Consider the following 26,822-nt stretch of genomic DNA (forward strand, 5'->3'; position numbering starts at 1 on the left):
TGATAGACTTCCAGGGCTCTCTCTCCTGCAATGCTTTCTGTACACGTTTGATCAGCGCTTGATACGGACGAGTAGCTGACTCGAAAGCGCCTGTCAAGCTGTCATTGGAAAACATCCCGACTTACCCTACCACGTCACTCACATCTCGGGGTCTGAGGCTGTGGAACGAAGGGCGAATTGACACCTTGCAACGCACTTACAACCTCCACCGAGGACTTATGACACCATCTCCTGGGCTCTCGGATCAGAAACCACGCATGCATTGCAGGCACTTTGTGGCGCAAGAAGAGATGCACAGTCGAACGCGCATAAAAACCCCGTCATTGAACAAATCACAGACAAGACGAAAAGGGATGGGGAATGCATACGTAAAGTAGTAGGTGTATGCATTTTGTCGCTGTGGCTATACAACACACAACACAGGCACTGCTGGCAAAGCCTGCTTAGCGTCACATCGGCTTCAATCGGCAGGCAGTGCCGTTGGTCGGCAGTCCCACAGAGCACGCCTGTCCATCAACCGTCCATCTCAGTGGGATGGAGATGCGCATAACACAACTTGCTGCTTGCCAAGCTGTCAACTTCGTCTTCCTCGCTCACTTGGGCCCTTGTCCATAGCTCCATGCTTATCTACACATTTCATTGAGGTTACAAGAGCGATCCAATGTAGTTGAGACGATTTCGTCTGCCTGCCTGCTTTCACTTCTCTTGCTCATCGTGCGTTGGAGTCGTAGCACCAGGAGCGACGCTGCGGCTTCACACCGACATGCCTTGGCAGGGCTGCCCCTGTCTCTGCATACCCAAGCTGATCTGTTCGACTTGGAGTGGCCACCACGGTGAGTCGGCCCCCAGCTGCCGCCTGTCCTCCTGTTCTCCTACGCACAACATGCCTATGTACGTACAAGCAATTAACCTAGTCTCCTGTGGCGTCCCCCCCGTTCTAACCACGTTCCAGCTCTGGCTGGAGATGGGTCAAAGTTAGCTGGCTGACATGGCTTGCACCAAGGATCTCCTGGCCTCCCGGCTAGCAGGGTCTGGCCTTTCTCCCTTGGCGGAAAGGTAGTCTAAAAGTAGCTGGTGACCAGCAGTCAGCTGTTGTTGCGAGCGTCAAAAAACATTGTACATGCTCCCGGACAAGGATGAGACCCCCCCCCCCCATTGCCCAAATACCTTGGCCAATATATAATTCTTTCAGATCCTCCCATCATCCCTCCCAGCACCTCCCAGCACACAGCTGAACACTCTGCTTTGCGGTCTAGATCTAGTAGTTCTTACGGGAGCACAGCCCCTTGTTTGTTATCGACTTATTCGCCAACCCAAACTTGATCCCTGCATCCAGGATCTATACTTGCTTCTTACTCGACCGTGGGGTCCTGACCCGTCAGAGCACCCTCCCAACGCACAAAGCCCCCCCTTATACTACAATGTCATCCACAAGGTCTCACACCACTACCATCGACGCACAGGATGCGCCACTGGCCCTCGTTCCGGTTATAAACTCCTTTGGCCTCCTCAACAGATTCTACCAACGACAACGCTCTCAATATCTTGATCTGGTCGACTCTCTACAGTCCAACATGGAACGAACACTTACCTCCCTCTTCGCCCAGGCCAAGGGCCCACAGACCTTCCACTTGTTCGGCGAGCTCCCGCCCGAGCTGCGTATCAAGATATGGCAAGAAGCCATGCCCGCTGCGCGAACAGTGGCGGTACAATCGCCCTTCTCACGCTGCCGCGAGGCGCCAACGTCTCTAGACGGGGTCCTAACCCGCCGCGACGATAGCGAGACATGGCACTCCAACACCCAGATTCCCGCCCTCCTCCATGTCAACTCCGAGGCACGGCACGAGGCCCTCAAGCACTACGCGCTGGCGCTCGGAGTCGGGGACTACGCACCAAGAATCTACGTTGACTTCTCTCGCGACACGCTCTTCTTCGGTCAAGCCGAACTGAAACCCGAGTGCTCGTCGCTATGGGGCTCCACTCGGGACCTGGCCCGCGTCCAACGTCTGGCGGTTGTGCCCGAAGGCGCCTGGAGGGTGTTACGATGGGGCAAGGTCGACCTGAACTCGCTACAGAAGATGACCTTCGTCTACGACACCCACAAGCTTCTTCTGGGCCCCACCCCGCAGCTCGTGGAGGATGTCCCCGAGGAGGAGCTCGAGGAGCTCATCAAGCGCATCGAGGACGCGGACGCGGACGAGGACGCAATGGCCTACCCGGAGGAAGAGGAGGACCGCTCGGAAAAGCAGGAGCCGCTCAAGATGCGCATGCAAGCGGCTCGCGAAGAGCTCGACACGCTCGCCATGGTGCTCCCGACCGAATGGGAAAAGGAACCCTTGGTGTCTACGGCCACGTTCAAGAAAACCCGGGGCGACAAGTGGGCTTAGGCCATGGAATTCGAAACATGGTCAAGCACCCCTTGGTTGGCGATCACATTGTACCACCAAATCACCTTACCCCCTGAAGTTGTATGCTACCTGGGTTTCTACCTGATGTATTTTGGGCGTTGTAACGACTGGAATGAGCGGCAAATGATACCATTTATTTATTTTCAACACGATAATAATAAGAATTAAGACACAACAACTTGATGAGACACTGCAAATCGAAGTTACCATGTGCCTGTTTGCTGTGTGTTCCATCTCCTCAGTCCAGGTATGAATCGGTAGTTGCATAAGACTCGGTCGGTAAGTCAGAGAAGGAGGGCCGACCTGGTGGCAGCCAGCTCTGATTTTGCCCCGCCTTCGGGACCGGGACCTCTTTTACCTACCACCAGGCCCGAACTTCAATGTTGTTGGTCTTATCCCTCTTCCCCCATCCCCTTGAGTTTTTATAACTCTGTGCACGTACGATCTTCCTGGGACACGGGGAAAAGCAAGAACGAAAATAAGAAATAAGTGATAAGCAATATCACGACGGAAGATGACGCGAGTTTCCTCCCACTCAACCACGAAAGCGGTGCTACGATCGTTGATTTGTTACTGGAAGACCTACACCCATGGCGCTTCCACTCCGAAACATGCGACAGTCTGTAATCGGTCACCAAGCCAGAAATGATCTTCGGGAAGGCCGCGCAGCCCTCCACGGCTCTTGGCTACATGCATGCTTGCTTATGTTATTCCTTTGCTGCAGGGGCAATTCGTCCAAAGAGGGCGGGGGGTGCCGTGGGGTCCGCCCGATTGTCAACTGCCGCTGCTGCTCCCCTACTCCCCACCCCCAGCCTTTGCGTCTTTCAGCTGCCGTCTCTCTTCCCTCCGCACTTCTCGGTCCCGTGATTCCCTAGTATGTATGTAGTGAAGAAGCAATGAGTCGAGGGGTGGAAACTCTCGGTTTGCCGGATCGGCTTGCTTTTCCATCCACAACGCGCCTAGCGATTCAGATACGTTCTTTCTAGTCGAGTCGGCCAGAGAAAAGCCGATCCACCGGCCTTGGCGAGCCAACTCATGATAGTCAACTTACTGTCCTGTCCGTCTCTGTTGGCATTGGAGAGAGATCCTGGCTGCTCCAACGTAACCTTGCCCTCCCTTGCCTACCGTATTATCACTTCTGACAAAGACTGCCAGTTTTGAGGGGGTTCTCATTCCCAGCATCTGCATTGTAATTTGCACTCACGAAGGATAACCCGCCTGCCAGCCGCTGTCAGCCCTGCATACCATGACATCCTTGTGCAACTGGCCAATGCATGACGTGATATATCTTGGAGTGACCTACCAAAAAGGGTCGCAACCAATGACGCTTCACGCGTCACATAATCATAACTGTTCATGGTGGCCATCAGCCAAGTCGGTTGCTGACCCGGCCGGCCCAGCCCTGCTCAGCTCAGCTTACCGTAACACATGTTTAGGTAGGCGGTTTTGTCTAAGTTGAATGACGGTGATTGATTGATTGAGCTAGCTGTACCATGTCGCCCTAGATATGAGACGACTGCATGCCCTTCAACGTTGCGGGTCCCTTGGGAAGCTTAGGATGTAGGTACCAGGTAAGGTTGGTAAAATGCGTGTAGTAGACCCTTACGTACGTACGTACGCACTAAATACAGACCCGAGTTTCGTTGTCGCTAAAAATAGGAGATCCCAACAGTAAGTTACACACATATATTTACAATTTCGGCTGACTGGGCGTCGGAGTGATGTAATCCCTCCCCGTCTTGAGCATCTGCAGGGCCTCGTCCACCATCTCGCGAACAATCTCCCCTGCTGGCTGGATCTTGGTGATGGCCCCGGCGACCTGGCCCATGAGGTGCGGCGGGTCGACGTCGTTGCCCTGGTCGAAGTCCCACTCGATGGGCGTGATGCCCTGGTCGCAGAGCTCCTTGATCTTCTGCGGCTGCGCGTGCCACTTGGCGACGTACTCGTTGGTGCGCATGCGCAGCGGGCGGCCCGACAGGACGAGCGTGCGCTCCGTCTCGTCGAAGCCGCAGGCCACGACGGCCCGCTTGTGCTCCTCGCTGCAGCCGGCCTCGGCGCTGGCGACGAAGCGCGTGCCGACCCAGACGCCCACCGCGCCCTGCATCAGCGAGCTCGCCAGGCTGCGCCCGTTGTACATGCCGCCCGCGGCCACCACCATGGCGGGCTGGCCCCGGAGCAGGGTCGGCTGGTAGCGCCGCGCCACGTCGACGACGGCCGGGATCAGCACGCTGTTGGCGATGTCGCCCGTGTGCCCCCGCCCTCGCCCCCTGCGGGCACACCATATCGACCCCCGCTCGAGCGCCTTGACGGCGTGCTTCGGGTGGCCGACCATGTTCATGACGTAGATGCCCGCGGCGTGCAGGCGGTCGACGATGGGCTGCGGCGGGACGCCGACCGCGCTGATGAAGAGGCGCGCGCCGCTCTCGATGGTGATGTCGATCAGCTCGTCCAGCTTGCCGGCCGTGTAGTCGTGGTTCGTCTTGCGGGCGCCGCCGCCGACCTGGGGCAGCGCTAGGTCGATGCCGAAGGGGAGGCCGGGCCGCGCGAAGAGCGCCTTCATGTCCCGCACGATCTCGCGCAGCTGGTCCGGCGTGTACATGAACCCGCCGATCACGCCCAGGCCGCCCGCGTTGGACACGGCGGCGGCGAGCGCGGCGCCCGAGGTCCGCGCCATGCCGGCGAGGACGATGGGGTGCTGGATCCCGAGGAGCTTCGTGAGGGGCGTGCTTATGGGCCCCGTGGGCGTGAGTTCGGGGTTGGTGGCTGTCATTTTGTGGTTGCTTCTGCGTGGCAGTTCGTGTTCGTTTTGACAAGGCAAACAACTAGATGTTAGGTTGCGCGTTGTTGCGATCTGCTTATAAGCCAGCAAGGTGTCGTAAAGTAAATGCTGTAGACAGTTACGACAACTTGGAGGAATTGAGGTTACAGAATACGGACGGTAAAAATATGTAGAGGCGCACAAACAACAAATATTACCCGGCAGCCCAACACGTCCTTGTGAAACAGTAAATTGGAGAAATACCGGCCGTGGCAGCGTGGTTCATCATCATTTCCAGATCCATCTTACTGTCTGGGCTAAGATCTCGGCCATGGACCCGGGTTCTCCACCACATCCACACCGTTGTGCCTAGCGCTTTGCGGGGAAAGGTGTCGTTGTACCGAGGCACGACGCCGTCCCCTCCTTTTCCCCTGCGCCTTCTCTAACAGCCTGCCCCGACGTAGCTACGTCGACTCCGATTAGGAGATTCTTCTATGTTGCCCGCAAGGAACCCCTGGGGGCCTGTACGGCTCACGTCTACTTGCATTGCCGTGCCGAGATCATTGATCGCTAGAGTGCTTGTTGGTTTCCTTCACGTTGGATCTTGTCTAATCAAGCCTCAAGAGATGACGTCAGGTGATAGTCTCACTGCTGATCCAGCGTCCCCTAAATTTGAGATTTTGACAGGTCAATCGCTGAGACGTAAGTACATGTATTATTAGGCACCTAGGTAGAGAAGAACCCATGGTCTCGGTCTCGGTCTCGGTGTCGTCCTCGGGTCTGTGTCTGTTCTATGTCTCGGCGGGCCAGGCCCCAACGCTCCGGACCCCCGTGTCTATTGCCAAAATGTTATGCTACCGTAGGGATATCCTGTTAATTATATACAAGGAAAGGGTAAAGTCGTGTCATTCTGTCATCTTCATAGCTCGATTGGCCTTTATTTCAACGTGGCTCATAATGCTCATTATAGTATTCTACATCCTCGTCCGCCTCGGAATCGGGTGGGGTGTGGATTGCAGTATGTCCGCTCGTGGCGACTCTGTCGCAGGCAAGGACAGGGGCGGCGCTCGACCTGGCATATCACTTTGATTGCGACGTGCTTCTGTTTGGAAAAGCAAGCCGGCCCATTTCGTTTGGCGGATGGGAGTTTCTGAACGCTCACGTCCATTCTCAACTACCATCAAACCTGCAGTGCTACTGCGGGCTCGTAGGCGAGTCTGTCTGTATCCCAAAACCGCTACTCCTTCTATTTGAAATATGGTAGCCGTGCTGGTACAAAGTCATCGCTTGGCGGCGGCGGCGGACTTTGCGGCCTTTGTTGTGCCTGCATCGAGTCGGATATCGAAGGAGGAGAGCCAACCGTTAGTACTTCTGCTGTCTGTCCGGGTGCATACACCTCATCGACCTCTACCATCTCGGCCTTAGCTTCTGGTACGGACTCGACCTGCATATTATCGCGGTGAAGTCCGCGCTCCAGCGCCAGCTGGGCGGCGGCTTGCCGCTTACGCTCGACCTCCTCGTCTTCCTGTTGGCGCAGCCGCTCTTCCTCTTCCTGCAGATCCTCTAGTATGGATGAGTCAGCTGCTACCAGCTCGGGAGTCGGGGGCAACGAGGGCGGCCTGGAATACGTCGACCCTAGTGTCGTCCGCGATGCGCTGCGCTGTACGCTGTAGTTCGAGGCTTTGCGTTTTCCCTTGCTGCTGCGCGTCTTGTTGCTGGAGCGGTCGTCAACGCGGTCGAGCTCCACGGCAAAGTCGTCGGCGAATTCGTCGTCTAACGGGATGGCATCCTCCTCCCCTTCTCCATCACTAGGGAATAGGTCGCCTCTCGATCGGTACGAATCGCTGGTATCTCCGCTTCCAGTCGTGCCGCTCCGTTTTCTACTATGCGTTGGTGACTCCATGAAGAAATGGGCATCGTGTTCGTCGGACCCTAGCAACGGCTCGTGTTCTCCTTCGAGGTCGTGCCGGCCCGGGTGGTCCATCAAGTTGGCGGCGCTGGGCTTGTACCGCAAGGGCCCTCCAAACTTGAACGGCAACCTCCCCAAAAAGCCGATCGGCTGCGTGCTGGGTATAATGGTCGGATCCTCAGCGGTGCTCGACTTCCGCCTCAGTCCTCCTGTTCCGTAGCTCATGCCTTTTGTCCTCCTCTGGGGCTGCTCGTGCACCTCGCCTGCTCCTTTCTTGCTTGTACCTGTGCCGGCCAAGAGGCGATCCCAGTGAATGCCGCCGACCCCGCCACTGCCTTGCCCGGCGCCGCCGTCTCCCGCGAGGTCGTCATCCCAGTCATCGTAGAAATCGAAACTGTACTCGGCATTTCCTCGCGCGCGCGCTCGCTCCCTCCGCCGCCGCGCTCTTTCTTCTGGGTCGCCTAGACAGCAGGTGGTACAGCCGTCGAAGACGGAACAGAGGGAGCCGAGGCAGGGGTTCACGTAGGTGTGGCCGAAGGTCCAGATACCGGCCGCTGCATTCTCCGTCACCGCCTCGGTTGTTTGCGATATCTGGTTCCACCGCTGGCGTAGTCGCGGATCTTCGAGAAAAGCCATCGGAAGCTGGGGTGTGGACGGGGCTTATTTATATAGACGCTGCCTGTGTGCGCAGCCTGATTGAACTGCACTGCCCTGTTTCGGGGGCGCAATCGTCGGACGGACAATGTAGGGGAAAGGAAATGAGCGCAGCCAGCCAACCGAGCTGTGGTGGTGCAGATCTCAATCGTGAGACGTTATCGTATCGAGGGGAGAGCTGAAGGGGGTGCGTGGTGGGCTGGTTGTGTGCCTTTGTTCTGTCGGACTTCCGGTCTGCTGGTATGTTGTGTCGCGCGAGGAAGCCTCGTTCATCAGCCGACCGTCTTAAGACATGGATGATGGGCTAGGGCGATGATGATGTGTCGGACGTGGACAAGTCTCCATCAGCGGGGCTGACAGCAGCGGAAGGGAGAGGTGACGGCTATTGTTTTTTGTTCACGAAATTGCTCAAGTAGAAGAGCCCTTTATTGTGGTCGGAGACTGGACGGGACAATACGGCCGCCAAGGTGCGAAAGACAAGGCGGAGAGGACTTGGTGTTTAGGAAGATGGGTTCGAAGATCTACAGGTCACGGCGGAAGATGGTTGTCTCTATTTGTGAGACGCAACTCTCGACTGGCCAAGTCGAGTTGTCAAGGGACTAACCCAGGGGATTTGGACTTTTTATTGGGGTTCCAGTACATCAATAGAACTGCCCTGCCCGTATTGCCGTACAATGCAAGCAGCCTTATTAGTCGCGCTGCGTGCGTTGGGGTGCCCGGCAGTAGCATGCATTTATTTGTACCCTGCAGTAATAGTGCCCGGGTCGGTTCCTAGTGCTCTCTCACAGGTTCCTCTTTCTTACTTCGTTCTAGCCCTGCTGCATGGAAATGGAATTTGTCACGTTGGGACCGCCGCCGAGTCAGGGAGTAGTATGTATGAATCAATCGAGTGCAATACCAACAACGCCTCTCTCCCAAGTACGACAACGACTACGACTCTAGTTGGGCAGAGCGGCCAGCCATTCCGCGTCTGCAAATTGAAGGGCGCGTTGGCTCGAACGTGGCTGGACTTAATGACCTCATTTCCTTTATACTGGCTGTCGGGTGAATGTGAATGGTCATACTGTCTACATGTACTTCTGCCATCCCACCATGACCAGCTTGTTGTACTTGCAATGGACGGCCTTCCATTTTGCACCGTCCTTTCGACTCCGAATTGCAATTTGCACTTGCCAAGTTGATGTTATAAGAGTATACTACGTTCAATTTTATTAATAGGTATCGAGTTTCATATCTTTTCTTACCTTCGCACTTTATACGTACGCCCAGCCCTGTCCAACTTGATCCTGAGTACTAGGTTTCTAAATCGGTACCTGTCAATGTAATAGACAGGAGGTTGGGGACACCTCCAAGATTTATTATCAGAGAGAAAATCGCATTATTCAACAATTCAGTCGGCCACATACTTGGCAGCGCTATTGTTGGTGATGCTACGAACAATAGACAATGCTCCTACCAACCACCCTCTGTTTGATTCTAGCCAATTGAGTTAGCCCAAATCCGGCCCAGGGCAAGGCGGTCAAGGCCCAGAGAGAGAGCTCATGGTCAGAGCTCCCATTCTTTCCGCTTTCACTTCCAACTCCATCAAGATGGCAGATGGCATTTGGACCTGAACGAACGCGGCCAGACACCAGCAACTAGTAGTCAAGCAAACAAAAAAGCGACGGCCGTTCCACTTGCAACACTCTCGCTTCACTTCACGTCAGATCGGATACCCACATCCGACAATCGCCGACAAAGCGCGACTCCAACAACATCATCAGGGCCAATTGCAAGCCTTTGCCAACCAACTACCTTGCCATAATCGACAACCTCGCCGCAACTGCCAACGCATCGCATCATCGCCACGATCCTTCGTCAGCCTATTTCGACTGTACCAACAAGCGCAAACCCTGTCAAGAAGTGTCTTTGAGCTCTGCGGCGCGTCCACTTCAATGACCGATCACCACACCTCATCATACCCTTGACACCCGGCGCAAGAGGCAAGAGCTGGGGATTGTCTACAGCCATGGCTGCACCGAACCGTGAGTTCCCGGACCTTTCCTTCAACCATCAACACTCTCCATGCATAATTATCCTGTTCACTTCGACTTGCGACCGCGCGATACACCCTTGGAGCAGCTGGGAGTCGCCACGCTCATAGGGACTTGGGCCTTCACCATCGAAACCATCCGAGCCGACCTAGCTAGGGCAATGACGGATCGGCGAGAGAAATAATAGGGCTACGACAATGAGGGAAGCTGGATACACAGGACAGGCTGGCCGACGGGCAGCTTTGTTGTGTCCGACCTGGCTGAGATAACGCCTTGCATGTTTCTTCAACATCAATCGATGGGTAGTTCGTGGCCGGAAGCAGTCATCCTTTGGGGGCATCATGTCGACCCGACCCATAGACTACGCGTTGGAAAACCCCCTCATCGCCGACATGATCTTAACGATGTAGGTGTATATTCGATCCACTAATGTTACTCGAAATGCAGCTTTTGCCTCGCTTGTGGCGCCGGCGAGTGCACCCTTTGGCGCTCCTTCGCAGTCTCCTTTCAATCCGTTCTCCGGTGTAGACACCGCACCGAAAGCGCCATCGCCAGCCCCCAACCCTTTTGCAGCAGCAGCGAAACCGAACCCATTTGGTGCTCCTGCGACCGGGGCCGCCGCAACGCCAGCTCCTGCATTCGGCCAAGCGAACACTCTCAAAGCAAACAACACTCTGGCCCAGAAGCCTGCGGGGCTAGCTCATGGCCACCCCAATGGCCAGGTGAACGGAAAACGCAAGGGAGGCAATGAGGAGCAAGGGCGGCCAAAGCAACAACGTACGGCACCCCCCAAATCGGCCAATCACCTACAACCCAAAGAAAACCGGCAAGTGGACTCGAATGGCCGCAATACGCCAAAAGGTGCTGGACGTGAAGACTTCGCCAATACGATCAAGGCGCAGCTTGCTAGGGATGGAGTCAAAGCCCCGAAATGGCCCTCTGACCCGGGTGCCCGTACCTCGAGGGCTGCGATGGATACTTTTCGCCAAGAGCACAAAGCTTACCGCGAGAAGGCTCGCAAGTCACTCGTCAAGGCAGATTTGGTGGACGAGGAAGGAAAACAACGGCGTCTCGACGAAGCACTCATATTCAAGGGTATTTGCGAAGAAATGTGCCCGGAATGGGAGAAGATTATTCGGATTACGGAGAACGACGTGAAGCTGGCGGAGAAGGTGGATAGGAATGGGGACATGATACCGTGTCCAACGAAGATGGTGACGCGACTGGCTCGATCTGCAGCTGGGCAGGAGTTGCCCTTGCCAATGGACGTACGATCGCCCGCAGCGCTGAGACGATCACTGGACTATATGATAGACCAGCTGATTCCGACGGACGATCTGCTGGCGACCCGGCATCATTTCCTTTGGGATCGCACGCGAGCGATCCGGAAAGACTTCATCCCTCAAGGCCCTGCCATGAACTCGGAGGAGGTGATGGATCACATCTACTGCCTGGAGACCATCGCGAGATTCCACGTGACGTCACTGCATCTTCTTTCACAGCCTGGATTCGCTGCTGAAGATTTCAGTGAACAGCAAGAACGCGAGCAGCTCAGTAAGACGTTGATGTCCTTAGACCAGGCATACGACTCTTGCGCCACAGCTGGAATCAAGTGCGAAAATGAGGCCGAATTTCGCGGATACTACGCCTTGTTCTTTGCGAACGAGACGGGGTTGAAGGAGAAGGTGCAGAGGTGGCCCGAATGGCTATGGGAATCGGATGGGGTCAGGACCGCCATGTGCCTGGTTGAAGCTATCGAGAACACTTCAAGGCTTCATGGGCCCCTCAGCCCGTGGGCACCTGCCGACATGGCCATGAACGTTGCTTCGATTTTCTTCTCCATTGTTGGATCGCCGCAGATATCCTACACCATGGCCTGCTTCGCCGAGATTCACTTCAGCATGGTCCGACAGTCGATGCTTCAGGTGATCAAGAAGTCATATTCGAGGCCAAGAGATGGGCCCAAGGACCTGACCCCCGACTTCCTCCGGCGAAAACTTTATTTCGACACCGAGGATGAAGCTATCGCATTTGCCGAGTTGCATGGACTGCAGTTCGAGGAGGACAACAACCGGCGCTATCTGGTCCTCAACCCGCGACAGCGGATGGACGAACCACGCGTTCCTCATTCGTTTTCGAACGGCCTGGTCGAACGTAAGCGGAGCGACAGGCCCCTCGCCGAAATCATCCACGAGACCGTCTACGAAATCACTGGAGAAGAGATGGCCGAGGCGGACCACGACGAGGAGAGCCTTTTCGTGGAGGGTACACCAGCCACTGGTGAAGCAATGAGTGAGGTTGAAGAAATTGTTGAGTCGGAGACCGAGAACGAAGTCCCTGCACCACCGACGCAGCCCGCCCCTGTCTCCACGCCATCGCTTTTCTCGAATACCGCTGGTCAGGCACCGCAGTCCAGCATTGGGGTGCCTCCAGGACAGTCAATCTTTTCACAGCCAAGCTCGGCTGCCTCGACGACGCCTTCTTTGTCGACTGCTACCGCACAAAGTGCACCATCTGCTGCCAACCCCTTCGCTCATCTGTTTGGGGCCTCAAAGCCAGCAACGCCAACCCATGAGGAGACAGCAAAACCCAAGGCAGACAAAAAGGTTACCTTTGGGGACAGCACATTCCTTGGTCCGGCTGCGACTCCCTCAGAAACGCAAAAGTCAACCCCCAGTATATTCGCGTCCCTCAACAAGGACACCACTACACCAGGAGCAAACGATACACCGTCTATATTCGGTACCGCCAAGCCTGCGCCCACTGCGACGAATCCACCCGAGGTTTCCAGCAGTATCGCAGAGAAGAGCCCCCAGTCTCCTCGATTTTCGGCTCCTCTCCACCTTCAACTGGCGGTATTAAGCCTCCCAGCTTTGGCACATCGCCTACATCACTTGGGGATACTTCAACAACCAACTCAACCTCCACATCTATTTTCAGCACCATGGCCAACCCCAAACCCACGAGCCCTGCCGCTCCTTTGGGAGCACCACAGTCACCTTTACCCAGCACATCATCGCCTTTCCCTTCTGGTCCCACAGCAGCCAGTATATCCCCCGCTCCCAGTACATTAGGGTCGCTTGCATCGACAGCCTCGCCTAGCATTGCCCCTGCGCCTACTACGATGCCTCCTGCCCCGGCCCACAAGGACCCAATGGGGAACTTTACAGAATGGTATGTGCTGGGAGACAGAGGTTTGATGAAGGACCACCTCGAGGAATGGGCGATAGCAGAAACCCTTACAGAAGTATGGGAAACCTTCCGCGCCGAGGAAGACGAGCGCATACGGCAAGAAGAGGATGAGAAGTCGTGGGCCGAGGCCAGGGCCTTCCGTACGTACAGTCTAAGCGTGACCTATTTCTACAGGTGGCTCAACATCTTCCGCAAACGGCGCGTGAAGAAGCGGATCCAGATGGAAAGGAAAAGGCTCGTGCTTGGAACTCGCCGCAGAGCGTTGCAGCACGAAGGGCCGAAGAAGAAGCTGCCAAACAGAAAAGGCACGAAGAGGCTCTTCAGCTGGTCCGCGACCGCAAAGCACTCAACAAATCCAAGAGAGAAAAGGAATTCAGGGAGTCGATTCAGTCACAAGACGAGGATATCGAACAGGCCTTGCTTGCAAGTGGCGTCTTCAAGGGGATGCGTGACGAACAAGCTGCCGCTCGCGAGGCTGCCGCGGACGATGACGAGCCTCTCACCATGCTCCCCTCGGAAATGCTGCGGCGTGGTGAAAACCGCCGGCGTGAGAAGCATGGCATGAGGCCCGTCAGCCGTAGCTCTGTTGCCTCCACTGCCAAGCTGGGGTCTAAAACGGCAAAGCTCATGGCCTTGGCCAATGGCCGAGACTCACAATCTGTGCCTCCCAGCAGCTTCCGCAATTCGACGTTCAGTTCCAGTTTCCGATCGAGCCTTGGGGTCAACAAGCACCGCGTCGAGAAGACCAAGAAGAGCCGAGTCAAGGACCCTTACTGGCAATACAAGGTCCATGGTCTCGTCCTGATGCCGGACAACAAGTATGCGTACCAGCCAGAGGCATTGGAGAAGTTCCGTAAGAGCACCGCACTTGAAAGCGAGCCTAGCGATTCCCTGGTATCAACACCCAATGGCGAGGCGCAGCGTCACAGCTTGTTTGCAGTGACCGATGGCCTAGATGGCAGCCACAACAGCAGCCTGTCACCGGCTATTTCGCGTGTCTCCTCAAAACGCAAGCGCCCGGTGGTACTGCCTGATGAGGTCGAAGATGAGGACCTGGCCGCCTACCGAAGCGAAGCGTCAGCCCCCAGCCGTAAACGGGCCAAGAGTGACGACGAGTCAGAGGCGGACTTCCTTGCACAAATGAACGGGCTATTGCAGGAAGTGGAGGATGAGAGAAAGAAGTTGGGGTGATGATAGGAGGAAAATTTACATAGTATAACGAATCTTGGGGGAGACATGTGTACGAGAAAGATTGCGACAAAGCATCAGCGGAATATTGCATGGCACGGCGTTCTTCTAGATCTTAGGGAGGTGCGGTGGCACCTAATTGATACCCCAATTGTGCTGTTGGAAATTCAACGAAGCATGACCGACTGACAATGTTTCTTGCCCTTGGTTGCCTAGTGATGCTTGCTGTCTTCGGTGACTGTACATGTAGTATGCATGTGGTTACGTAAACATAGCTTTTCGGTGTTTATAGCCCTTGATTCACTGCTGATTGCTCGTTGAATCAATGTCGGAACATTCAATGGATGTTTGCCTATGCTGTGCCTGCAGGTGTGGCTCGGCCTCGTCGTTTGTCCACAACATTCACGGTCGATTTTCTACCCCGATTGCTATTCCTTGTCGAAAACGATAATGAAAAGCGTCTATCTGGCCAGATTTTGGACTTCTGGTGTTATATGATAGGCCAAGATAGGGGTAGCTCGTATATTTTCACAGCCAACCCGTGTCTTAAGATGATACTTCCTCCAAACTTGTATTTACGGCATGATACTTGGACTAAAAGCCACATGCCTATTTGGAGATATACAATAAGGATCGTATTACCTGGGCCTGGACATATGTACATCTCCTGTGCTCCCCCTTCCAGACCTCATGTGTTGAGTACAGCTTTCGGGATGCCTCAACCCTAGGTACGAGGGTTTGAATTGCAAGGTAAGTTGCCCAGGATTCTCGCCGACAAATGTCATGTTAACCCCTCCTCGTCGAGGTGGTTCTTTCCATGGCCCAGCCCAGCTTCATCGCATCGTCAGGGCGACTGGTAAGTTGTGGGGTGTTGGCAAAAGGCAGGCAACGGCGACTGCCTCGATTTCTTTATTCCTCACAATAGTTGAGTGCCTTCTTCGAGCCAGCTAAAGTGGCACCTCCACTGTTGTAGGCCTCACTTTAGATCCGTTGTTTCTGCTCAAGCAGGTGCATACCTTTCATCCCGCTTACTTCCCAATCTTCCCAAACTTTCGCACCTCACATTGAATGTGCAGGAACGCACATCACCGATCAGAGTGGGCAGCAATCTGTTTAAAGACCATCGAGTCAAATTTCCCTTCCTGCTAATATTCCTCCTCATCTTGCCCTTCCGGGAGAATCTTACATCTCACACATTGTGGCCGCAATCATGGTAGCCAACAACGTCATTCCCTTCTCGGCCGCCGGTATTGCCGGTCATGCCTCTCAAGCGCCAACCCAGCAGCAGACTGCTTCCCACCCGTGCCCCCGACCTGAATGCGACGACGTCTTTGCTTCCGCTACCGAACTCCATCAGCATCAGTACAGAAAGTCGCATTGGAGATGTACCAAGTGCGAGATCAACTTCTACGACGGCACTAGCTTGCTCAAGCACGATGCTGAGGTAATATGATTTCTTCGCTGTTGATGAGTACGCTGCTGACCTGCAACGCAGCGACATGTACCCGAGCAAGAACTCGTATGCCCTGGCTGCAATTCGGCTTTCCGCCGCCCTAGTGGCCTGATGAAGCACATTGAGACCAACCAATGCAGAGTAATCAAACTCGCGATGATCAACGAGGCCCGCAAGAGACGAGTCGACTTTGTCAAGGGCTTGGGCAGTATGAACCCGGCCAACGAGGACAACTTGTTCCACGAGATGAGCGAGCAACAAGTCAATGCCGACATCCGTCCTTGGTTCCAGCCCGACAGAGTGGTTCGCAACTTTGTCGAGTGGGAAGAGGATTATGACTTCCCGTTGGTACACGAGCCCGAGACCCCCCAAGAACGAGCCCGAGACCCCCAAGAACGAGCCCGACTTGTATCTTAGGGGCGTCAACCAAGCGCCCGACCTGCTCACCGGAGACAACCTGGCCGCCCTCAACCAAGCCTTCGAGGAGAAGGACGACGGACGCGACGCTGGTCCATGGGCATCCAATGAGGACCCAGTGTATCCCGACGTTCGGCCCACCCCTAAGCAGTTCTTCCGCGACCTGGAGCAGGAGCATAGTGACATGCCGGTCGATATGACCAAGCGATTTGATCATCGCGTCAACGACCCTAACAAGCAGGGCTACAACCCGGCCGTCTTCTACGAACCTGTCTTTGAGAAGTACAAGTGTCCCCATCTTCGATGCGGGTAAGTCCACTGGACCTGGATCGGATCGGATCGGTGTGCGTCTGGAGGGTGCCATTTGCTGACATGATGACAGAAAGAAGTTTGAGCGAGCTGCAGGACTCACCACTCACCTGAAGTCTCCGGCCCATCAGAAGGGCATCCGTATTTCTTGCCCTTACTGCTCCCGCCTTTCTGCCAGCATGACCGACGCCATCGTCCATGCCGAGTCGTCAAGCAAGAAGTGCCGGCTCCGCGGCTCCGACTTGTTCCGAGAGTTCATCGCCAACGTCAGTGGCGGACTGATTGACGTCTTCATGGCCAGGCCCGACGGTATTGCCTTCAACGTCCCTCACTATGTGATTCCGCCGAACATCTTGGCCGAGTTCGTTCCTGAGCTTCGCCACAAGGCCATTGAGGGACCTGCCACGCCTGCTAAGCAGCACAGCGAAGACGACGGTGGCGTCTCCCCCAGGTCTTCGGCACGAGCAAGCTCTGCTGGGGGATTCCGGGACATTCACTGGTAGGCTGCATCTGAGTGGTGAGGGGTCTGCACACTGTGATTTTAGCACACGGCAGAAACCTACTTGGGCAGAGAATCTGAACTCAATGCCAGGGCGACTTTACAATAGATGCTGTTGCCAGAGGTGGCGATGCCCATCAATCTCTGGCTAGATGACCCGGTTCACTGCAGCAGATAATTCGATCCGGTAGTTTGCACAATAGTTACATTTGATTTTCCGCAGTTGATTACTTACAGTAAATGTTGAGTTGCTTTTGAAACTCGTCAGTGCCTCAGGTGGGTACTGGAATGCTAAAATTAGTGCTTATAGCCTCTAAGTTTCCAGGGACCCTGTCAACTGCAGCAGCGGGCAGGCGGGGTGTTACCGTGTTGAGCTGAGGATCTGGACCTGAACAATGCCACCTCAGCTGTCGTCATTCTTTCAACGGCCGCTAGCCCAACCTTAATCGACACCTGGCTTTACACGTCGCAACAGATTGGCGCATCGTCAACCTACATCACTTGCTCAACCAACTACATACCTCCCCACGACCTAAGGAACTTACACCATACTTGTCCATTATATTACCTCATGACCGCTGGTGGGAGCTGAAGCTACTGACCACCGACCTGAAGAAACACCACCTCTTCATCTATCCAACTTGATCCGCCGGTTTTCCCCTCGAATTGCACATTCCATCGCTGCCATCATGGCAACACCAAAGTTCAACTCCAAATCGCCCACCATACGGCGCATCTGTAAGTTTGTAATTTCCCTTCGTTCCATCTTGGCGGGCAGTAGAGAAATGCATGATTCGCTAACCAGACGCACCTACGCCAACAGTAAAAGAAGCCGCCGAGCTCTCCTCCTCGCCCTCGCCCGACTACACCGCCACGCCCCTCGAGACGGACCTGTTCGAGTGGCACTTCACGCTGCGCGGGCCGCCGCACTCGGCCTTCGCCGAGGGCATCTACCACGGCCGCATCGTGCTGCCGCCGACGTACCCGCTGCGCCCGCCCATGTTCCGCTTCAGCACGCCGTCGGGCCGCTTCGAGGCCAACCGCGAGATTTGTTTGAGCATCTCGGGCCACCACGAGGAGACGTGGCAGCCCGCCTGGGGCGTCCGCACCGCCCTCGTCGCCCTCCGCGCCTTTATGGAGACGGACGCCCAGGGCCAGATCGGCGGGCTCAACTCGGCCGAGAACGTGAGGCGACGGCTCGCGTCCGAGTCCCGCGGCTGGACTTGCGCGGCTTGCGGCAAGAGTAATGAGAACATTATCAAGGAGGTCGAGATGGAGTGCCAGCGCCTCGACGAGGAGGAGGAGAGGGCGAGAAGAAGCGCAGGAGGGAAGAGGTCGAGATACCCGCCGAGCTGAGGATGGGCTTCCGCGACGAGATGATGGAGAAGACCAAGGCGCCCGAGGCGGCGGGGGATGCTGGCAGCAGTGGTAGTGGCAGTGCGGCAGGGCGCGCGACACCGGCGACCAGCACAGCTACAGCGGGAGAGGAGGAAGCCGAGGCGGCGCACTTGGCCGAGGGCTTCGTGCAGACGGCGCCGATCCCGGCTGCGAGACCGGGCCAGGGTGTGCCGCAGCCGACGAGGACGATCCCGCTTCCGGGGCCCGCGTCGGGCCACGCGCCGGTGGCTGCTGCGCAGTGGCCGATGGCGAACAACCAAAACAGGGGTGCTAACGCCGACGTGCCTGTATGGATCGACTACGCCATCATGGTGCTTGTGGGTCTGCTGATCGCCATGCTCCTCAAGATCTTGGTGGGTTACTGAGAGCCGGAGAGAGGGCCAGCAGGACGGGTATAGGTGACGCCCCGGTTAGGGAAACACTATTTCATTTACGGGATAAGTTGCATTTGGCACGGCGTGGCGCCTGGCGTTTTGAACTTTGGTATATGGAGGGAGGGAGCTTACGATTGCTCCTAACTTACGCGATCGTGTTCTACCTAATTGAAGCTTGTCTACCCCTCTGCAGGTATCAGTAGAATTCATGACTTATGCGTCCAATACGGGGTTTTCAACCACTTTCTGGACTTGATCCAAGACCAGAGGCGAGTGAAGGTATACTGAGAACTTGCCGCTGCTCAAAGGGATGCTGACCCCCATTAAAATGACACTCGGAACACGTAACTAACAGAAAGCGATCCAATCACATGTATTCATTGTTCCTGCTTGCTAATACGCTGGGCTTTCTCAAGACAACCTCCATTTCTCGTCAAGAAGAAGCTCTGTTTGCTCATCCATCTAGTTGCGTTAGGAAACACCGGTCACATCCCAACACACATGGCTTAACCATTCTATTGCACTGGCTCTCCAATAGACACAGGGCAAACTAGTCTAGAGGGGTAATGGGGGTTGCAAAATCACCAAAGCATTGATCAATGCCCATTGATGGCAAACTATGTGATAAGCAAACAGTAGTTAAGGGCTTCAAGGGTCGGTTGTCAAGAAATCTATTTACTATCTTCCCTTCCGTAGACTTTACATCCTATATACATATTGTCGTATGTCAAAGGGTTTGTACAGAGCAGATGCTTGTGGCACTCTGCATTTTGGGGTATCTCATGCTTATGGTGCGGCCCAGGCCGCTGCGCCCTCAGCCCTTCACAGCCGTTTTTTCCTTGCTTCTATCAGCATCGCCGAGTATGCTGAGGTCGCCGAGTGTGCCGAGGTCGCCAACTCATCACCAGCGACAACTATGCCGTTGCAGCCCCCTTCCCCTTTAGGTCTACCATGTTGCCAATAATGAGCCACCACCATTCGCCCACTGTCCAACCGTGGTTACCTGCAGTCAACTCTAGAATTCCTAGACTCTGGATCCACTGGACAATCAGGTTGACCTCGAAGATCTCGACCATTGGATGGAGCAGAGTGGCGGCGCTCTTTGCGTTGAGGGGTCCCTTGGTAGCGAGCGCAAACACCACCAAGCAAACGTACTGAACCCAGCGCCCCGCTTCCAGGTTGCCGAAGAAGTCGCGCCAGATGGGGAGCTCGCCTACAGGGCCCTTCTCGGGGACGGGCAGGTGGTTGGCTTCGATGGCCATGGGTATGTCTTCGCTGTAGAGGTACTTGTCCGAAGGGGTAAGTCTCACATCGAAGCTGTAGTAACTCTTGGGGAACATGCGGCCCTCATAGTTGCTGGGCTCAAAGCCGAAGGGCACATCCGGGAAATTCTCATGCTGGAGCACAATCCTGCCCTGCGCCTGGAGGTTGATGATGGCCATAATAGTACCGGCGTTTGCATCGAGCGGCACGAGCATGGTCTCGCCGCTGCGGGAAGCACTTGTCCAGCTCTGATTTGAATCTCGAAGCCTCGGCAAACTTCTCCATGTTGGCAAGCTTCTCAGCACGCCTCTCAAAGTTGTTGTTGAGCTTGAAGACCTGCCCCATGAACTTGCCTTTGACCCTAGAGATCACTCGGTCGTGCATCAGACTCGACACGGCCCTTTCGAGCAGAGTGTTGAGTGACTTCTTGTCCATGTTAGCCCTCCCAAGTTTTGCTAGACCATCTCGCACATCCTCGCCGACCGTGCAACGCGATTTGCTGTTACAGAGTGCCTTGATCCACGAGATTGCCAGTTTCATGATAATATCATCGTCGGAATCGCTACCCAAGGGGACTGTCAACGGTTCGCCGCCGGAACCATCGATGCGCGCGTAGGCGGACGTTATTGGTCCGAACCACTCATCGCGCCACCTGGCTTCAATCTCGGGGGGCTCTTGAAGCGAGTATCGGTCCTCTAGCACTTCTCGCCGAGGAGGGAGTTCAACTTGCTGGTGGGTCTTGAGCTTGGCGGCCCAGTTGATCAACGTCTTCCAATCATACGCCCCGAGGCTGTCGTAGTCCATTGGAGGCAGCTTGCCCTGCTCGTAGGCCTCCAAGAATGCGGCAGGGAATCGCGCATTGAACGCGTCAATGAAGCTCTTTCTCTCCTTCCCCATCTTGGACCAGAACCGCCTCAGACCAGAAAGAGACATTTGCGGGAAAAGCCGGATGAGCATTCCCCAATCGACAATCTTCTCGACGCCGCCAACCAGTGCTTTGAGCACAAGAAAAGCAACCAGCAGGTGGTGTTCTCCATCAAACAGACCGACTTCAGCAGCGGCTTCACTGCGCTGGTTCCAGCGACCCCTGGATAGCGGAGGTAGTTCGCTAAGAGAACGAGTCTTGTACACAATATCTCGACGTATTGTTATCGGCCCTCGTCGACGTGTATACTTTCTTTTCTTACGAGGGGGTCTTCCACTGTCCCTTGCTCGAGAGCATCTTTCTGGAATGCGTGGGGGGTGGAGCAGACTGGGCCATGAGCTCACCTGCTGCCAGAGAACCGACCCGTTGGGGTATGCATATCTCGTCGTCGAACGGCGCCTCGAGGATGTCCTGTGGCAAATTGGCGGCCGTGTACTGCAAGTCTTTCTGCCACTCAAGTTTCGACGTCACAAGGGTGCTCGTGTGCGTTTCGCCGACACCAAGAGATATGAATTTGTACTCGGGCGCAGCTGTGCCAGAAAATTGCAGGTAGACGCCTTCTGATGAAAGTTCCCATGCTTCAATGCCCATGAGATTTTGGACAAAGTCTTCATAGCTGGGCTCTTTTAGGCCTCGAGCCTGTGAAGGTCTCTGGCTGGCATCTGGTGCCATACTTATCATTTCCTGGGCGTTTTGAGGCAGATTTTCCTTGAGGAACCATTGCGACGTCGGGAATCTGCCGATCATGGCAAAACTCTCACCAACGCCGCCAGGTCTTGGCCCCTTCGGGAGTTCTGCAGGCCAAGACCCATCACCAAGAGCTTCGATCCGCCTCGCGGGAGCGAAACGTATAGTAAAGTTGGGGCTGGCATTCGAACACGCCTCTGCCGTGTCACTTTTGTCTGACAAGACGTCGTCGCCCTGTGGCGGTATTTCGGCAAGGAATCTATCCTCGTCATCGTCATCAGAGTCGTCTTGCTGCATCTCTGTGAAGTCGGAGGGCTGGGGGTAAAGCACCCGTGTCGATTCCGAGAGTTGAATGGCCCGCTGCACATTGGGCAGATCTGCATCAAGGTTCCAGAGTACACTGAGATCGCTTTCGGAAGCCCAGGTGTATCTAGCAGCATTAGCTTGGCGAGCGAAATAATCGTCATCGAGGGCAACGTTGACACGCTTGCCACCACGGCCACGGCCTCGGCCCAGTCCTTGCCCAGCTCCGCGTCCACGACCTGTGGTGTTGCCCCGTCCTCGTCCCCGCCCCCTTCCTCGGCCAACCCCACGGCCACGGCCACGTCCGCGCCCACGACCAGGGGCATTGTCGGTGGCGTCAATTTCCATACCGTCGGTTTGGTGGTCAGCCAACTGACCTGCACCCACGTTCGTTGCCATCGGATAAGGATACGATGTGAATTCCGGGCGAAGAGACAAGCCTGGCTCTTGAAGTAAGGCATGACTGAAGCTGTCCTGAACATCTCCTTCCAGTTTTTGTCGTTTTGAAGGCCACGGATTCTCTTGACTGAGTCCTACTGACTCCTGGTGTGTTCTCTTGGTGGAATCAGACGCCGAGAATCGATCCGTCGTGGATACCCCCGCGGCAGAGTTGACGCCTCTACAGGCATATGATAATCAAGCGTAAGTACGCTTTTCCGTATAGAGCCCTTGGCAATACTCGTGAATGCGGTAGGTATCGATCCTGTTTCTCCAATGCCAAGAGCTTCAGCTTGGTTCGGCCCTCCAAGCATACTCAGCCCAGGAGGGATATAAGGATCAGGGTATAGCTCTATGGACTTCGCCTTGATTCCCAGAATCTTTTCTGTGAGCGCTTCTTCTCCTTGACCATCACTGGCTTTAGATATCACCGATATGGACTTAACATTTCCCTGATAGTCCCTGAAGCCATAATGATCCTGCCTGATGACTTTAGCCCCTATCATCTTCTTAACAATGATATCACAAGTTCTTTGATCGGGCGGGTCAACGTCGTCGTTGAATCTCCGGGGCCAAATAGATGAGATCACAACATGCAGCGCATGATCGCCAGGGAAAGCCCCCCCATTCTCACGAAGGAGCTCTTCAATGAGACTCGTCGTGCGTATTCTTCTCTGTGCAGTTGTCGCCTTGCTACTTCGCTGCTTTGTATCGCGTTGAGCTGCTGGCGCGGGAACAGTTCCACCAATATTACTGCTGTTGGACGGTGTTTTCTGCAAGGCTTGAGCTTGCGGTGTTACACTATGTTTAGGAGTTGACAATGGATGCTCGGGCGTTGCACGATCCGGCAAATCAAGCACTGGCGTAGGCGTCGATGTAGCCCCTGCAGATGCCACACCACTTACGGGGCGTGCATTGCTTCCCTGAAGCACAGCACCGATATCTGTTTCTGGTACCAGTGGACTGGCTTTGGCCACCGACGGCTGAGAAACCGAAGTATGAACGTGGGAAAGTTGTTCAGTGCCTCTGAAGCTTTCGTTTGCCCCAGGTAGAACGCGTTTTCCTGCTGCAGAAAGACCAGGCCCATTGTGTATTTGCCCGACGCTGAGCAGAACAGTGCTTTGGCTTGACTGAGATCCTTTTACAGGTGGTGTTTCTTGCGGGGTCTCAGGGCGAGCACGGTTCGGGCGTTTGGTGGGTAGCACCAACTGGGAGCGCTCTTGGTCTACCTTGGGGCTCTTGGAAGGCGTGGTCAGCATCTTTGGTAGGGAACGCTCCTTTGGCTTTGCACGCCGAACTGATAGGATCTCAAGGCTAGGCGGTGGCGGTACCCAAGTCGGGTTACAAGTAGATTGCGACTTCTTCTTGTGATATTCCAGCCCATTGGTATTCTTCCAACTGTTACCACACGTCTCACAGGTGAATCGCTTGTCGCCGCGTTTAGAGCCTTTATTACGAGGCGCTGCACCCTCAGCAGGAGTAGAGACATCCTCTTGATCAGCCGACACATTCGGTCCAGGACCTTCAGCCGGAGTAGAGGCATCCTCTTGGCGAGCTGGTAGCACGGTTTCCGGAGCTGATTCGGGTATAGGGGCAGTAGGATGCTCGGTGCCGATCGATGTACTTTCGGCGACTGGATTCTTTTCAGCCGCTGCTGGATCCTCCGCACCACAGCTGGGCATTGGTTGAACCTGTTCCGAGCTCGTATCCAATGTATTATTGTGCGCTACGTTCTGCTGACCGGTCTCGCTCGATTTCTTCAGAGAGGGGTGCCTGAATACCAACACTAACGATTTCCGTTTCCGGCCTTTGGTCTTTTGAGGACCCAGCGAGTTCGGCAGTCCATAAAATACCCCTGAAGGCAACGGAGGGGGCGGCATGGATTCTGGCACTACTTGGCTCGACGAAGGAACAGCACTGGCAGTTTCAGCCGGTTGAGGACCATCTATATCCATGGGTTCAGGTTGCGTCTCTTCAACTTGACCAATCAAACTTGGAGTCGAAGATTTTCTACCCCTGAGTAAACGTTTCCGCTTTGTTGGCGTTTCGCTAAGCTGCTCAGAAGCCGAGTTCTCTTCTCCATGGCCGGGCTGCGATCTCTTAGGCCGACGGGTCCGATGTATTACCAGTGTATCTGGTGTATTGGGTTCCGAGGGTTCGATCGGTGGAATTAACTCCTGCTTCTTTGGCATAGAGACGTATTTGGCTGAGGAATTTCTCAAGAACACCTTCGCAGACGGCCGTGAGAAGCCATATTTGATGTTAAGGTCGGTCGGTGGAGCATCAGAGGTTGTTGCGTTTTCAGCGGTCTCTTGCTGTTCTCCGTCCAGGGGTAACTTGGCGTTGCCGTTTTCTGGCTTGATGTTGCTGGTTGCGAAGAAGCTGTATGTCATGGTCTTCCCGCGTCGAGCAAGCTGTGCAGTGACCGAGAAGGGTTTCAGGTGTTCGGGGTGTACACGTTGTTGGCCAAGTAGAGTTGTCATGGAGAAGATCCATTTTCGATAAGGCCATCCTAGCAGGAAGTATCCGATATTCAAGTTCGATGTGCCCTCCGTACCAGAACGCTTGATGATGTCAAAAACAGTGTTGATGAGAGGTTTGTATGGGTTCCAAGCCGAAAGCCTGATCATAGCTGGACTGGGAAGTTTCGCTATGAGTGCCTGCTGGGTTTTCAACTCGTTCTGAGCCGAGCGCGATAGCTTAGAGCCTGTCTTGGCCGAATCGTGAAGTGATGCCGCTGACTTGTCTTTACGGCGAGAAGGTGGATCTTTCAATCTCATTCTGGTTGTCGGGGTTTTCCTAAAGGCTTGCCATTCCTCTGCCGTTGGATCACGGATGAACTCAACACAATCTTTGAAGACTCGGTTGCTGTCAGGGGCTTTCATCGGCCTGAACTCGACGATGCCGCGGTGCGTGAACCATCTCGAAGACTTTCCCATCGCCCGCATCTGTGAGGTCTTCCCTACGATATCGAGCTTGATACGGATGTCACAGTACCTGATCTTGCCGAATGCTTTCACTATGGCCAGAAAGCCCTGCGCAAGTGCGATGTGATCAACCCTGGCGCCGTTCCAGAAATGGCTGAAGGGAACCGGCTCCCAGTCTTTGGTCAAGGTTTCCCTGGTCAAATCGACTTTGGCAGATGCGAGTCCTTCATTGATAGTCTCCTGCTTGGCATGGTGGGCAAACTGGGCCAACCAGATCTTACTTGTTCGACAACCTCGGAGCATTACTGGTTGCTTCACGATATAGCCTTTCCGAGCAAGTGCGTCCGTCCGTGTAGGAAGTGAGCGCTTGTCTTGGTTAGTGAGCCTGACCAGGTCACCTTGAAGGATTCCGACCTCCCTGACAGAGGCAATGGCGACTAACGCCTGCCATTCGAACTGGGGAACCTTCTTGAGATCGGGTTGATGACCAGTGATCGCTTTCCATAACCTCTCCTCCGACAGATGCAAGCGTGGTGTGATCTTGCTGACGGCTTTTCCGGGTCGTCGACTATCAGTGCCAGCACCTTCGTTGCCTGCCGAAGAACCTTGAGCCGCTGGCTTGGGGGTTTCATTCTCTCCGGCCGATGTTTGGCCAAGGTTTCCAGAAGGGACATAGCCGGAGATATCGAGTGCCTCCTTGAGGGAGATGCCTTTGTAGCGATTATCGTCGCCAACGATTACATCGTTTCGAGCTGTAAGCCAATTCCAGACAACACTTGCTTGGACGATGTCGCTTTCACCCACTTCTTGGCTGTTGACAACTTCAGAAGAAGGCAGCGGCAGCTGCGTGTCCGCACCAGAAGTTTCAGTTTCGATATTAGTTTGGGTGTAGAATGTCTTGACAGCCTTCACCAAGTGAAGAGGCGAGAAACCTAAAGGTCGACAGGTCAGTACGATCGGGATATGGCAAGCGAAACAGGTGAGCCTACCTTGCAGACCCGAGAAGCCAATCTCCGTAAGAAGCCACTCAACCAAGTCGTCGAGTCCCCGATCCATAGTCTCGATTTCGTTGGTACATCTAATTAGGGGCAATAAGTGCAAGCGTGTCTGATGATGGGTTGACTTCCCACCTCCCAGACGCCTGATAGTGGGAAGTAGTTTGGTCGCGCAGCTACGGCTGCACAGCTACCATTGTCGGACCAACTGCTGATTCGAGTTTCATTCAGATACCGCTCAATAGGTTGGTCAAATCGTGGTCAGGTTGGCAAAAATACAGGGGTCTGGGTCGACCTATAGGTGAGTTTTTGGTCGCTGCTTTCTCCGAACGCGACAACAAGTTGCTTGCAGATTGACGTGAGGCCTTAAATCCGGATCTGAATGGAATGCTCAGTTTCGCAGCCTGGTCTGCTGTGTTTGGTGTGTTGATGGTTCCCAAAACGTAGCAACGTTGTTGTTCGTGTAAATGCAGGAAGCAAAAAAAAAATCGAGCGTAGAAAAAGGCCGGCAGCTGGGCTCGAAGTTCGGTTCTGCATGAAAATTTGGCAAACCCAAAGCCCAGAGCGAAGTCTGACACCCGCTTTGGAGCTCCTCAACCGTGGGGTAGGAAGTGGGGCTGGTTTTTTGGTCTGCCCCTCACCGTCGCTTCATACACCCCGTGCCGTGCCGGAGCAACTCATCACTTTCGAGT

At 54.9% G+C, this 26,822-nt stretch overlaps 7 protein-coding genes across 7 annotated transcripts; 4 read left to right on the forward strand and 3 right to left on the reverse strand.

Moving 5' to 3' along the window:
• Positions 1-1,421: 1,421 nt before the first annotated feature.
• Positions 1,422-2,387, forward strand: PG997_013489 (uncharacterized protein; the record flags this gene model as incomplete). The annotated part of the gene is made up of 1 exon (XM_066817803.1): positions 1,422-2,387. One exon carries the CDS (start codon positions 1,422-1,424, stop codon positions 2,385-2,387), a length of 966 nt encoding a protein of 321 aa, XP_066663495.1.
• A 1,711-nt stretch (positions 2,388-4,098) lies between these two features.
• Positions 4,099-5,178, reverse strand: PG997_013490 (oxidoreductase; the record flags this gene model as incomplete). Its single annotated transcript, XM_066817804.1, has 1 exon — positions 4,099-5,178. One exon carries the CDS (start codon positions 5,176-5,178, stop codon positions 4,099-4,101), a length of 1,080 nt encoding a protein of 359 aa, XP_066663496.1.
• A 1,234-nt stretch (positions 5,179-6,412) lies between these two features.
• On the reverse strand, positions 6,413-7,711 carry PG997_013491 (uncharacterized protein; the record flags this gene model as incomplete). Its single annotated transcript, XM_066817805.1, has 1 exon — positions 6,413-7,711. One exon carries the CDS (start codon positions 7,709-7,711, stop codon positions 6,413-6,415), a length of 1,299 nt encoding a protein of 432 aa, XP_066663497.1.
• A 2,026-nt stretch (positions 7,712-9,737) lies between these two features.
• PG997_013492 (GANP/Nin1/mts3/eIF-3 p25 family protein) lies at positions 9,738-14,145 on the forward strand (the record flags this gene model as incomplete). Its single annotated transcript, XM_066817806.1, has 4 exons — positions 9,738-9,753; positions 10,210-12,577; positions 12,634-13,094; positions 13,175-14,145. 4 exons carry the CDS (start codon positions 9,738-9,740, stop codon positions 14,143-14,145), a joined length of 3,816 nt encoding a protein of 1,271 aa, XP_066663498.1.
• Positions 14,146-15,352: 1,207 nt separating this feature from the next.
• PG997_013493 (uncharacterized protein) lies at positions 15,353-16,824 on the forward strand (the record flags this gene model as incomplete). Its single annotated transcript, XM_066817807.1, has 4 exons — positions 15,353-15,586; positions 15,638-15,939; positions 16,013-16,321; positions 16,395-16,824. 4 exons carry the CDS (start codon positions 15,353-15,355, stop codon positions 16,822-16,824), a joined length of 1,275 nt encoding a protein of 424 aa, XP_066663499.1.
• Positions 16,825-17,509: 685 nt separating this feature from the next.
• Positions 17,510-18,583, forward strand: PG997_013494 (uncharacterized protein; the record flags this gene model as incomplete). Its single annotated transcript, XM_066817808.1, has 3 exons — positions 17,510-17,558; positions 17,644-18,086; positions 18,128-18,583. 3 exons carry the CDS (start codon positions 17,510-17,512, stop codon positions 18,581-18,583), a joined length of 948 nt encoding a protein of 315 aa, XP_066663500.1.
• Positions 18,584-19,506: 923 nt separating this feature from the next.
• On the reverse strand, positions 19,507-26,191 carry PG997_013495 (uncharacterized protein; the record flags this gene model as incomplete). Its single annotated transcript, XM_066817809.1, has 4 exons — positions 19,507-20,080; positions 20,133-20,942; positions 21,043-22,255; positions 22,312-26,191. 4 exons carry the CDS (start codon positions 26,189-26,191, stop codon positions 19,507-19,509), a joined length of 6,477 nt encoding a protein of 2,158 aa, XP_066663501.1.
• Positions 26,192-26,822: the final 631 nt, after the last annotated feature.

This window comes from Apiospora hydei, assembly GCF_038363865.1.
Source record: "Apiospora hydei strain CBS 114990 chromosome Unknown utg000009l_segment0_segment0, whole genome shotgun sequence".
In the NCBI taxonomy this organism is placed as follows: domain Eukaryota; kingdom Fungi; phylum Ascomycota; class Sordariomycetes; order Amphisphaeriales; family Apiosporaceae; genus Apiospora; species Apiospora hydei.